At 36.4% G+C, this 11,791-nt stretch overlaps 6 protein-coding genes across 6 annotated transcripts; 1 reads left to right on the forward strand and 5 right to left on the reverse strand.

The window, feature by feature from the left end:
• Positions 1–132: 132 nt before the first annotated feature.
• On the forward strand, positions 133–4,328 carry BX664DRAFT_303192 (uncharacterized protein). Its single transcript, XM_051542470.1, has 9 exons — positions 133–445; positions 528–620; positions 677–742; positions 832–987; positions 1,057–1,368; positions 1,448–1,603; positions 1,671–2,216; positions 3,105–3,890; positions 3,948–4,328. Exons 1-9 carry the CDS (start codon positions 247–249, stop codon positions 4,208–4,210), a joined length of 2,577 nt encoding a protein of 858 aa, XP_051396741.1. The 5' UTR covers positions 133–246; the 3' UTR covers positions 4,211–4,328.
• Positions 4,329–4,847: 519 nt separating this feature from the next.
• On the reverse strand, positions 4,848–5,888 carry BX664DRAFT_317911 (uncharacterized protein; the record flags this gene model as incomplete). Its single annotated transcript, XM_051542774.1, has 6 exons — positions 4,848–4,945; positions 5,021–5,177; positions 5,235–5,292; positions 5,380–5,381; positions 5,508–5,668; positions 5,765–5,888. 6 exons carry the CDS (start codon positions 5,886–5,888, stop codon positions 4,848–4,850), a joined length of 600 nt encoding a protein of 199 aa, XP_051396742.1.
• A 402-nt stretch (positions 5,889–6,290) lies between these two features.
• BX664DRAFT_342087 (ML domain-containing protein) lies at positions 6,291–7,287 on the reverse strand. The gene is made up of 4 exons (XM_051547089.1): positions 7,039–7,287; positions 6,725–6,975; positions 6,633–6,637; positions 6,291–6,549 (listed from the first exon to the last, which is right to left on the reverse strand). Exons 1-4 carry the CDS (start codon positions 7,191–7,193, stop codon positions 6,454–6,456), a joined length of 507 nt encoding a protein of 168 aa, XP_051396743.1. The 5' UTR covers positions 7,194–7,287; the 3' UTR covers positions 6,291–6,453.
• BX664DRAFT_207078 (uncharacterized protein) lies at positions 7,005–8,265 on the reverse strand. Its single transcript, XM_051540147.1, has 4 exons — positions 8,221–8,265; positions 8,036–8,146; positions 7,388–7,948; positions 7,005–7,296 (listed from the first exon to the last, which is right to left on the reverse strand). Exons 2-3 carry the CDS (start codon positions 8,087–8,089, stop codon positions 7,397–7,399), a joined length of 606 nt encoding a protein of 201 aa, XP_051396744.1. The 5' UTR covers positions 8,090–8,146; positions 8,221–8,265; the 3' UTR covers positions 7,005–7,296; positions 7,388–7,396.
• A 1,064-nt stretch (positions 8,266–9,329) lies between these two features.
• BX664DRAFT_342093 (uncharacterized protein) lies at positions 9,330–10,481 on the reverse strand (the record flags this gene model as incomplete). Its single annotated transcript, XM_051547090.1, has 2 exons — positions 10,202–10,481; positions 9,330–10,123 (listed from the first exon to the last, which is right to left on the reverse strand). Coding segments are annotated over exons 1-2 (845 nt in total), but the record flags the coding sequence as incomplete, so codon positions are not given.
• A 132-nt stretch (positions 10,482–10,613) lies between these two features.
• On the reverse strand, positions 10,614–11,582 carry BX664DRAFT_207176 (uncharacterized protein). Its single transcript, XM_051540148.1, has 3 exons — positions 11,251–11,582; positions 10,806–11,179; positions 10,614–10,717 (listed from the first exon to the last, which is right to left on the reverse strand). The coding sequence occupies exons 1-2, from the start codon at positions 11,528–11,530 to the stop codon at positions 10,806–10,808; spliced, it is 654 nt and encodes a 217-aa protein (XP_051396746.1). The 5' UTR covers positions 11,531–11,582; the 3' UTR covers positions 10,614–10,717.
• Positions 11,583–11,791: the final 209 nt, after the last annotated feature.

Raw genomic sequence — 11,791 nt, forward strand, 5'->3', positions numbered from 1 at the left:
ATGTTATTTTTTTATTATTTCTTTTTTTCTTTCTTCTTTTTCCATCTTTCCATCTTTCTCATTCTTTCTTTCTTTTTTTGTCCTTTTTTTTTTGTTGTATCTTTCATCTTTCCTTTCCTTTCCTTTCCTTTCCTTTTTCTCCTTCCCTTTTTTTTTTTTTATTATCATCTCTTTTGTCTGCGTGTGTTGAGTGTGTGTGTGTGTGTGTGTCCAATCATATTTCCCCCTTAACCCCTTTCCTTTTATATGTCGTTATTTTCCAAACTCACCAAGAACGGTCCTGACAAGACCATGTATCCTTGGTCACAAAAGAAACTTAATGGTAATCATCATACTGTACCAAGAGCAGGTCATGCTGCTACTGCTCTTTCATCCGATAATATTGTGGTTTATGGTGGTATTCATAAAGGATCAACAAAAAAAGATATTTCTTATATTGACACAAGTAAGTTTTAACCAAAAACAGGTGAATATATTTTTTTTTTATTTAAAAAAAAAAACTTGTTTTATATATATACATATATTAGATACCTTATCTGCAAATCATTTGACTACTACTGGTGATATACCAAGTCCTAGAAAACATACTGCTATTGTTGCCATGGGAAACTTTGTATTATGTAAAGTCATCATCTTATTATTACTTTTTATTTAATTTTCTTTTATTTTATAATAGTATATGGTGGTGAACCTTTAACAGCCAACGATCCTTGGGATCCTCATTTTTATTTACTAAATATCAGTAAGAAATACATAATATGAAAAAAAAAAGAAAGAAAACTTCAAACTCATTTTTTTTTTTTTACATTTTTATGTGTATATATGAATTAGACAATCGACAATGGACTAGAGTTCAAATGGCAGGTACCATTCCACCTGAACGTTCTGGTCATAGTGCTGTTACAGTGGGTGGTATTATGTATATATGGGGTGGACAACAAAATGGACGTTATTATAATGAATTATTGGCTTTCAATACAAGTTCATGTAATCATTTATATTTATTCTATTATTATAGATATTAACCCACTATTTATAATTATTATTGTTATATAGATCCGGAAAATCCTCATTGGGAATTGGTTCATAATGGAAAAGATGGTCCTACCGGTCGCGCTGGTCATGTTTCTGTTGTATATGATAATCGACTTTATGTATTTGGTGGTTCTGATGGTGAACATATGTACAATGATATTTGGGCTTTTGACTTTCAAACAAGACAATGGGCTCCAGTTCCTGCTGCTGGTTTTATTCCTACTGCTCGTGAACATTGTGCTGCTGCTTTGGTAGATGATGCCTTGTATGTCCTTGGTGGTCGTAATTCTGATCATCAAGAATTGAATGATTTATGTGCTTTCCGTATCCGAAGTAAGAAATCTTTAACTTTTTATTTTGATCTTTTTATTTATTTATTTATTTTTATTTTTTTTTTAATAATAAATTATAGGTCAACGATGGTATATGTTTCAAAATATGGGTCCTAGTCCTACTGCAAGACATAGTTTGACAATGACAGCTGTCAAAGAAAAAATGTTTGTTATTGGTGGTGAAATCAAATTGGGTAGCAAAACAGATGATTCTTCTATTTATATTTTGGACAGTGGTAAGTAACAAAAAGTAATTTTTTTTTTTTTTGATATCATTTAACTTATCTTTTTTTTTTCAAATAGGGAAAATCAAATATCCACCTGAACCTGTTATGCAACAACAACAACAGTCAAATTCTAATATATCGCCAACTTCATCTTCCCTTTCATTACCTGATCCTGAAATGACTCATTCCACTTCATCAATGCAACAACAATCATTCCAAAGAGGTCATACTCCTTCACCTTCGCAAGTACCCAATATATCTCAAAGTACCCCACTTCGATCTCTTCCATCTCAATCATCTTCAACTACTTCTCAACCTCCTCCTCCTCCTTCTTCGCAACAACAACAACAACAACAACATCCTCAATACAATGAAAATGGATACCCCAATAATACAAACCCTCAACCATCTTCATCTTCACCCGTCCCTGGTTCAAATCAATCCAATCCACCAAGACATAGATCTTATTACCCAGAACAAATAGCAGGAAATCAACAACCACCTCGACCTCCTCGACATGTTTCTACGGTTCCTGAAGCTGCCTTACGACGACCTCGAACTACATCACCTTTACCCAATCCTGATGAGCCCAATCCTAATGACTCTATGCAAGATTTACATAGTGGTATGCGACAACATTTAACTCCTGATGATAATGGAATCGATCCCTATATGAACAGTACATCTCCTCCACATCAACGAAGCTCTCCTACTACTACTTTCATGAACGGTACAACAACGCCACCAACCAATTTGGGCGGACGTACGACTCCTGGTGTCATCTCGCCTCCTCCTCGTCCATCTCGTGAAGGTGTGAAATTAAATCAAGCAGCTTATCAACATACCATGATGGAGGCTACAGCTTCTCTTAATGATACAACGTCTAACTTGGCTCAAAGAGCAGTGTCCGCTTCACCTCAACAAGTCACCTCGTCTTCGCCTATGGGTACCCCTCTACCACAACAACAGCATCAGCAACAGCAACAACAGCATCAGCAACAACAACAACAACAGCAGCAGGATCGACGTGGTATGATACCAGAGGTAGAACCTTCGGCAGGATATGATGCCTCGTCGCCGACGATGAATGTGCTTTACAACTCATCTGACCCTTCATCACCATCTCTAGTCTCCGAGCAACAGCAACAACAACAGCTACAACAGCAACAGCTACAACAGCAACAGCAACAGCAGTATCAACAGCAGCAACAGATTCAACAACGGCAACAACAGATACAACAACAACAGCAACAGCAGCAACAACAACAACAGCAACAGCAACAGCAACAGCAACAGCAGCAACAGCAACAGCAACAGCAACAGCAGCAACAGCAACAGCAACAGCAGCAACAGCAACAGCAACAGCAACAGCAACAGCAACAGCAACAGCAACAGCAACAGCAGCAACAGCAGCAACAGCAGCAACAGCAACAGCAACAGATACAACAACAACAGATACAACAACAACAACAGCAGCAGCAGCAACAGCAACAGCAACAACAACGTAAAGCTGTGGAAGACAATGGCGGCAATGCGACAGAACGAGCAACGTTGATGCGTGAAATCAAGGCAAGGGATCTAATCATTAGCGAAATGAAGAAAAAAGAACAATGGTGGCGAACAGAAGTTAGTTTGGCACGCAAACAGCGACCTCGAACCATGACACCGGATGAAGAAGGCGGCAACGAAGAAGATGAGCAAATGTTGATGGCTTTGGGTGATTTGGAAGATGACAAATTAAAACTGTTTGAACAACTGGTGACGGTGAAATCGGAATTACGGCGTGTACGGGCCAACATTACACAGCAAGCACAACCCATGTCAGACAAGGTAGCATCAGCCGAACGTATGCGAACAGCAGCTCTTCAAGAAGCCATGTACTTTAAATCAAAATATCTTGCTCTCAAATCTCAACTCATGGAAGAAGAAGAAGAAAGTAATAGCTTATTGGAAAAAATCCATGATCAACGTGTGGAAGATATTGAAAAACGACTTGTCCTTGCTCTTGCAGAAAATGAAAAGAACACTAAGTTACTTCAACAATGGCAACGACGTGCACAACATGATCATGCAGCCAAACAGTCAGCGGAAGAACGGGCCAAGGAAGCACATGCACGAGCAGAAGAAGCACAACATGCGTATCAGCGTGGATTGGAGGAATTGGATACCTGGCATGCAAGAGCCACACGCGCAGAACAACAACAAAGAGAAAGTCAGCTCAAGATTGTGGATTTGACATCACAATTGTCTCAAGCACTTCAAGCCGTGGCCAAAGCAGCAGCAGAGGCAGAACAACGTTTGACCAAGGAAAAATCATCCAATACAACACAATATAATCATATCGGTGGTGAAGATGAGGATCAATTACAACTCAAGATATCACGCTTGGAAGCTGCCCATTTGAAGGCTCGAAACGATGCAGCTGCTTTACAACAACGTTTGGCCGATGCCATGGATGATATTGCTCGCTTGAAAGGTGTGGTGGTTGAACGGGATGAAGCTTTACAAGATGCTCAAGCTCAATTGGAGGATGCTGATATGCAATTGTCCATGTTAAGGGAAGCAATGCAACAAAGACAATTACAACAACATCATTCAAAAGGTTTATTAGGATAGATAGAGACGATTAGGTTCTTTTTATTTTTTTGATGATTGTTTTTTTTTTATTTTTTGTTTTAGTTTTTTTATATATATATGAAATAAAGGAAGAAAAAAAAAAAAAGAATGTAGATCATTCATTTGTTGAACCATGAAATAGTAAGTAATTGATCTATCAACTGTCTTTTTTTTTTTGGATTTATCAAAATAAAGGGAAAGAAAGACTGAAAGCAAAAACAAAAAAAAAAAAAAAAAAAAAAAAAAAGAAAGAGTATGAGTTTTGAAATGTAACGAGACAATAAACAGAAAATTTAGAGCATAAAAGAACCTAAAATTTTATTTGAGCATAAGAATCATAATTATTAAAACATAAAAAAAACAAAGGAATGTACTTACCGTGATGATACACGGTTCAAATAAAAAATATAAAATAAAATAAATAGAGACTAAAATAAATATAAAGAGAAAGAAAAAGAAAAAGAAAGAAAAGGGCATAAACTAACTAAGGGCATAAATTTAAAATTTCAAAAAAAAATAAAAAAGTCATAAATATTGTCCGCCATCAAGTTTGTATACAATTTTTTTTTTTTTTTTTTTTTTTTTTTTTTACCTTCATTGTCAGTAGAGCGATCATCGCATGCCGGAAATCTGGTAATTAGTGGATAGAGCTGGGAAGGCTGAAATGATATCTTGGTAACACAACGTACAAACCGCTACTGGCCAAGTGGATTGTGGAAAGCTGGCATGTAGTTCCTAAAAATATATATATATATTTGAATATATAAAATTACATTAGCATAAAACACAATGTCCATCTAAACGGCTTACCAGAAAGTTGAATTGTCCACGTAGAAAAGTCAGAATCACCATGATTCAAGATATTCAAAATCATGTCATAGTTGTCCTTTCCCTCCCGGATCAGTTTCCCCATATCGTTGATGATCTTGGAGTCATTGTCATCTTTTGCGAGTTCTAGCGCCACATCCTATTCATTGCCATCCGTGTCCACCACAAATCTGCCGTCCACCTTGAAACCGCATACGTTTTCACGATGTGGCTCTTTCTTATTTTTCGATCCAAGGGCGGATATTGATTCAACTCTATAAGCAATAAATAAATAAATCTATGATGAATAAATAGGTTCATATATAATGTGAAGAAGAACTATTGGCGATTATAATACTTACAACTTTCCAAAAAAAAAAAAAATGATAAAAAAAAAAGAGAGAGAAAGTATGAGATATCTTTGTCTATCTTACGTATTCACAACAATGCTAATATTCTGTATATGACTTTTTTTTTTTTTTTTTTTTACCTTTTCACAATCGAATTTATCATGGAGACTTCTAACTAACAACCGGCTATCGTTCTTGTATCTAAACAACCATGCTTCTTCTTTCAGCCTTACATACCATCTTGTAAACAAAGGCAAAATGGCGTTAACTGGATGTTTGTATCCTCCTTGTAAGATACTATCTTGATATCAGAAAGTGAAACAAAGTCTTCATCCCAGTGAATATCTGTAACAAGACAAACGTCTTTTCCGATATCAATTCATGAAGTAGGTCAGACGGGCCATCAGGCAATAAAGAAATCTAGATTCGGTTCTTGCCCTGTCGACATTGGCCTTAAAAAAAAGACCAATGGAATGGAGAACGAGCTTGTATAAAAAAGAACAAAGAAAGAGAAAGGACATGGTTCTTTTTTTTTTATTATTTATTTTTATTTTTTGTTGAAGCGCTCTAGAACGGACTTTAGACAATTGCCATCATTTCTCGGGAGGGTGGGAAAGCTAGGGGTTCGCATGACAGTCATTTGATGACTGATTAATGATGACGATGATGACAGTTGAATGCCTATTTGGAGATATAATTTTATTGACGAATGCAAAGAGATTAAATATATCTCGCGTATAACAGTAACATTTGATAAAAAAAAAAAAGAATCAGTCAACTAGATCAGAAGATTTGACTCTTGATACAGTAATATTCATCCAGATCAGTTCAATTACCAAAAAGAGACTTGCAGGATTGTATCAAGTTTCATCCCCGAATTTCTTTTTTATCATCAAAATATGAACATTTTATAAAAAAAAAAAATGGGTGTACAAGTATGTATATGAATGAATCATCTATTACTACTTGACATATTTATATAAAACGGGATATTTTAATAATAATAGACAGAATAGGGGGGAAGTAAAACAAAAAGATAACGTGACAAGATATTCTAAACACTAAACTATGATAAAAAAAAACTATCTACAAACGACGTCGAGGGAATGTGGTAACACCTTTAAGACAAGTAACACGCTCTCCATCCACGGTGTAAACTTCGGCTTCAACAGTATATTTTCCCTGTATAAAAAAAAAAAAAAATTGAATAAAAAAATCTTTTTTTTTTGTTTGGTTATCTACTTTTTTTTTTTTTTTTTACTTACACCAGCTGATAAATGATCATACATATAAATAAATAAATAAATAAATAAGAGTTGGATATATAGAATTTTATCTTTTGAGTTTGAATACTTACGAATAGTCTTAGGTAATTCAACATCCTTAACAATAGATACAGGACCTTTTTCAATAGGACAATCTTCATCAATTTTACCAGATTCTTCACATAGATCGAGTTCTTTCTTAACCAATTGTACAACACCCCATTTGACAGTCAAATAAAGATAAGCACCATCTTCCACCGTTTCCTTTAAATAACCTTTGAAATCAATATGAAGATTTTGTCCTTTCACTGGAGGATCAGGTGTTAAATTGATATGTTCAATACTATATATATAAAGTTGTTTCTGTTAATATATTATTATTATTATTATTTGGGATTATTCTTACGTAAGTAAATCATCCTCATCACCACAGTTTTGAATAAGTTTGGTGGAAGTTTGTTCTTCGAAATCACCCAGTTGATCTTGTAAATGAAAAGAAGGTAAAGCTTGAACCCATTGAACCAAGCAAACGATAAGAAGAGTAATACCCAATAATTTCATATTTTTTTTTTAAAAAAAATAAAATAAAATGATGGTAAAGGAAGGAAAAAAGAAAAAAAAGAAAAAAAAAAGAGATGTGAAAAGAGTTTTCTAATCGGGCGTACTTATTTTCCATCGACGGAGTTGAAAAAAAAAGAAAAATGAGTTAATCGACATATCAATAATGAGGGATTATTTTTTTTTTTGATACTTACAGCCCAACACTATACAAGTGTTACCTTCCCTTTCAAACCTCCAGCATGAAGAGAAGATCGTTCGAATTGTTGAATTGTTTGACAAAAGGCGAGCTGTTCATATCCGATCATTGCTATGTTGATAGAAGCATTTTCGTCTCGTCCTCTGGCGGCATATCCATTCTTCCGGCTGATGCAATCAGGGTTGATGCAAACAACCGTTCCTAAATTGGTGATCTTCTTTGATTTGTCCTTGTTTGTCTTGACAGGATGAATGATGGGCATGTGACAGAAGGCACACAATTTTGAAGAACGATATTCATCAATAGACACCACTGTAGCTTTTTCAGAGAGCTTCCCGATAAAAACATCATGACTGCCACGAGTATGGCCACCGATTCTTGATCCGTATCCACGTCCAGCATCACCGTAGAAGCAGATTGCCTTCTGACCTCCTAATAAACTTTTGGCTGACTTGGCGTACGCTTTTTCTGTTTGACACAGTCTTGTTCTGCGTTGTCGTTTTAGCCAGTTGGTTGTATGATAAAAGTCTAGTAATGGTTGTCTACTACGCTTACTGATCTAATTTAATAGTAATTGTAAAAAGAATAAAAAATGAGTGGGATTTTTTTTTTTTTTTTTTTTTGCTGTTAGCGTAGTAAAGCCTACCCCATGATATTCCTTCTCGTTCTCGATATTGTTGCTGTATAACGTTTTCATCATAGACCGAGATAAGTCAGCTTCGATATTTTGAACAGACTTTGTTCCATTCTTTTGACACTATTATATTACGGGAAGTTAGATATTGTGTTGTATTTTCTGATGCGATTTCTTTTTTTTATTCTTTTACTTACTTGGAGGTGATTGCACTTTTTTCGATATTCTAGGGTTCGAGAGAATAATGACAATCCAGAGTCGGTACGCAATTGATTCGTCTTTATGCTTCTCACTTTGGTCTTGAATATGGTGCCAACATCGTCAATTTCCATTGCGTTGCCGGGATCTGTTGTTGTACGTGATCGAATATATTTCACCTGTTCTTGAGTAAGTGCGACACATTGAGCCATTGTAACTAATCCAGGATCGATTCCAATAAACTTTTCAATACTGTCGATATCAGGCTTTGTCGTACAAATGGTTGGTGTCATCGCCTTGTTGTCACTGCCGCCAAATATGTCTTGGTATATATTCATCTTTCTTTTTCGATGATCCATAATTGAACATTTTACTTTGACGATAGATCGTAGTAGGTCATCTCGTGTCACTTTCATATCTTGCCGCTTATTGATTAAGGAATATAACGGTTCATCAATATCATCAATATCTATACCTTGCGTAGGAGTCTGAGCTATGTTGATTTCTTCGATAGTCTTGTCCAGACTTTGTCGATTTCTTTTGTTTTTCCGTGGTTTCCTTGCATCGATCTTTTTCGTGATGGCTGAAATATCTTCTTTGACGTTCGATAATTGTTTTTCAAGTTGCTTGATCGCGTAATTGTCCTTGTTGATATTTTTGTCAATATCCTTCATCATATTGCCGAAATCCTCCTTTTCCGATCCACTTTTGCGTTTCCCTTTTGATACAGATTGTTTGCGTAAGTCATCACCACTATTGTAATCGTCACTATCGCTGTTGTTGGCTTTATCTTTAATGATGGACTTGCATTGAATTCTTGCGATACCAAAACTTGTTACTCCTACTCTGTAATCGAACTCCATCGAACGAGACTTCGCCAATTCTTGCATATGAGATAGATCCAGAAAGCCTGCAAAAACTTGATCTTTGTATAAACGTGCCTTGGTTTCGCTGGAGATGGTGTCACCGTTAACGAATATATCGAATCCAAAATCATGGAAAGGTGGAGCCTTGTCGTTCTTGGTGCCGCCTTGTCTACCTTTGAGACAACAAAATAGATAGTACATAGAATCTGAATTCAGGAACACCGCGTAGTTTTTTGAAGGATTGACCTTTGGAACCAGCTTTCTACAGAATTTGGCGTAATTGGTGACGTACAGAATAGTACTTAATAGCAGAGCCAGCGGATAGTTGAGAAGTGGGTGATTATCAACAATTTCGTTATTCGTTTTTGGTAGAACATAGGGTGATATGAACTCGTATAATTGCATGAGCACCGTAGCTTCATTATCATTGAAGTCCAAGTTGTCGTATTTCATCTTCAATTGGTGAGGTGTACTATCAAATGGTATTCCTTTCTTCCAAAGCAGAGATTTCAAAACGGATCGTAATTTCTTCAGTCGATTCATTGACGGTTCTGTTACTGATGCTGAGACTACTAATTTTGGTATTGGCGTTGTTGGCGTTGTTGGGGTCATAGTAGTTGTGTTGGTAGTCGCAATTGCAGTCGAAGTCGAAGGAGACGACACTGACGCGCGCAGTCTTTTTCTTGGGATTGAAGTGTCTTCATCGATAAGATTGTCCATAACAAAGTCCACATCATCTTCCATATCGCTATCCACATCGTCCGCCGCGTCGTCCTCATCATTTTCCATGTCATCTGTGGTGTCATGTTTGCTGTCCATATTCTTCTTCTTTTTCTTGTGAGCAATTAGTTGCTTAATTCGATCGATAGCTTGACTTTCTTTGGTGATGCTGTAGTGTTTATCAACGTCGTTACGTTTTTCCAAATTTGCCAGTCGTCTGATGTGCTTGCGAAGTCGGTGTTTCAGAATAATCATTGTTGGAAGAATTTTGTCAGTGCATTGCTGTCGATTGCTGAGGGTTGAGTCAGGTTCTTCTCTAAAATACATATTTAGTGTAAGTGGACAATGAATGACAACTTTACAATTCAGATTGGCATCTAATCGATGGACTTACCTCTTTGCCTTCCGTTCTTGATAACGCTGTTCCCGTACTGGAGAGAGGTGGCACCGCAGAAGAGTCAATAAAGCCTTGTCCAATAAATATGGTATCATATTACCACGGTATATATTCAACATGTTTGTAGAAAAAGTGGTAAGATGCGGTTCCAGAAGACGATCCATCCCAGGAGGAAACTTAGTAATCGTCAGACCATTTGTACAAGATGCATCCAAATTCCAGTCATCCATACTTTGCGCTGATACTGCTGATGTGGAGTCTACTGCCGTTGATGAAGATGCTATTGCTGAAGAAGAAGTGGCTTGAGAAGTTTGCATAGAGGTGATGAGACGAGTGAGGTGATTTGCTGAATATAGATCCACCATTCTGCGATCCGAACTTGAAGTGAGCATTGATTCTGCCAGGATACGCTTTTGATCATCTAATTTAGGAGGAGCCAAGCACAGCGGTTCATCTAATTCCTTGGTAAATTTTGATTGAGGTACAATATCAAAGATTTTCACTTCAGATCCACTATATATGAACGGTAAAAAAAAAAAAAAAAAAAAAAAAAAAAGGTTAGAGAAATATATACATTCTTTTTTTTGAAAAAAAAGTTTACTTACAAGGTTCTAGTCTGTAAATCCATTTTAACAATACTAGCCACGTCCATCATTACGTTTGTGGTTGCTTCGCTTGCACATGATATCGTGTCATTAATGATTTGTTGCTCTTCTACGTCCAAGTCCGACCGCAAGATATTTTTCCATGGGCACGATACTGTAAGGTATTTGTATTTAATCGATGATGATGATCGTCGTTGTTGTTGTTGTTGTTGTTGTTGTTGTTGTTGTTGTTGTTGTTGTTGTTCGTACAAGATTCTTATTCGGTCATCCAAATTTTCGTCAATAAACGTGTTCCACTGGCGAATATAATCAATGGACAAAGAGTCAAAGGAAGCTTTCACTTGTACACGGTTTATTTTGTTACTGTTGACTAGAGTAAATAAGAAGATAATTCAGTATTGTAATATTCCTTTCTTTTGCTGACTATTAAGAAAGACTTACCTTCGTTGTATGCAGTTACTACATCATTGTAAATACCATATATCGTTTTTCTTCCCTTTTGTTTTCTGAGATACGTTTCCTTTACGTGACTTGATACGTCTTCGAATGTTGTTTTGTTGTTCTTCGTCAAATACTTCACCAAAATGGGGGACACTTCTTTTCTTAGCCGTGATTCAAATGCTTGTGAGAGATACTTTATACAGCCAGCTTTTGTGAGTTGTTGTATTGGTGTGGTGCTTCTTTTCTGGTCAGGTTTGTGAATTAACGCTTTGGGATACATTGGGTATAATAAGGTGTGGAAGAGGTATCGTTTATCATTAGGTATAGTTAAAGAAAGAAAAAAGCATTGACTAGTACACAAAAAAAAAGGGCGACCTGCTTGAACGTGGCTCGTTTGAGTCCCCGACTTGAGTCCGGATTTAGCCGTCGACAGAAAATCAGTGATCGGAGTTAAAACACAGCAGCACACATGACCCATATCATTTTAGGAGAAAATGTTGTCATGATCCTTACTTCTTGTTGAGCCCTTGTTTTATGATAT

This window comes from Halteromyces radiatus (assembly GCF_025201355.1).
Source record: "Halteromyces radiatus strain CBS 162.75 chromosome Unknown BX664scaffold_9, whole genome shotgun sequence".
Taxonomy (NCBI): Eukaryota; Fungi; Mucoromycota; class Mucoromycetes; order Mucorales; family Cunninghamellaceae; genus Halteromyces; species Halteromyces radiatus.

Coding starts and splice junctions, on each gene's coding strand:
- BX664DRAFT_207078 (XM_051540147.1), bottom strand. CDS start 8,089: ATGATGAAAACGTTATACAGCAACAATATCGAGAACGAGAAGGAATAT. Junction 7,949..8,035: donor ACGAGAAGGAATATCATGGG/GTAGGCTTTACT, acceptor CTATTAAATTAG/ATCAGTAAGCGTAGTAGACA.
- BX664DRAFT_342087 (XM_051547089.1), bottom strand. CDS start 7,193: ATGAAATTATTGGGTATTACTCTTCTTATCGTTTGCTTGGTTCAATGG. Junction 6,976..7,038: donor GATGAGGATGATTTACTTAC/GTAAGAATAATC, acceptor TTATATATATAG/TATTGAACATATCAATTTAA.
- BX664DRAFT_207176 (XM_051540148.1), bottom strand. CDS start 11,530: ATGTATCCCAAAGCGTTAATTCACAAACCTGACCAGAAAAGAAGCACC. Junction 11,180..11,250: donor AGTAACTGCATACAACGAAG/GTAAGTCTTTCT, acceptor TATTTACTCTAG/TCAACAGTAACAAAATAAAC.
- BX664DRAFT_303192 (XM_051542470.1), top strand. CDS start 247: ATGTCGTTATTTTCCAAACTCACCAAGAACGGTCCTGACAAGACCATG. Junction 988..1,056: donor GGCTTTCAATACAAGTTCAT/GTAATCATTTAT, acceptor ATTGTTATATAG/ATCCGGAAAATCCTCATTGG. Junction 1,369..1,447: donor ATGTGCTTTCCGTATCCGAA/GTAAGAAATCTT, acceptor AATAAATTATAG/GTCAACGATGGTATATGTTT.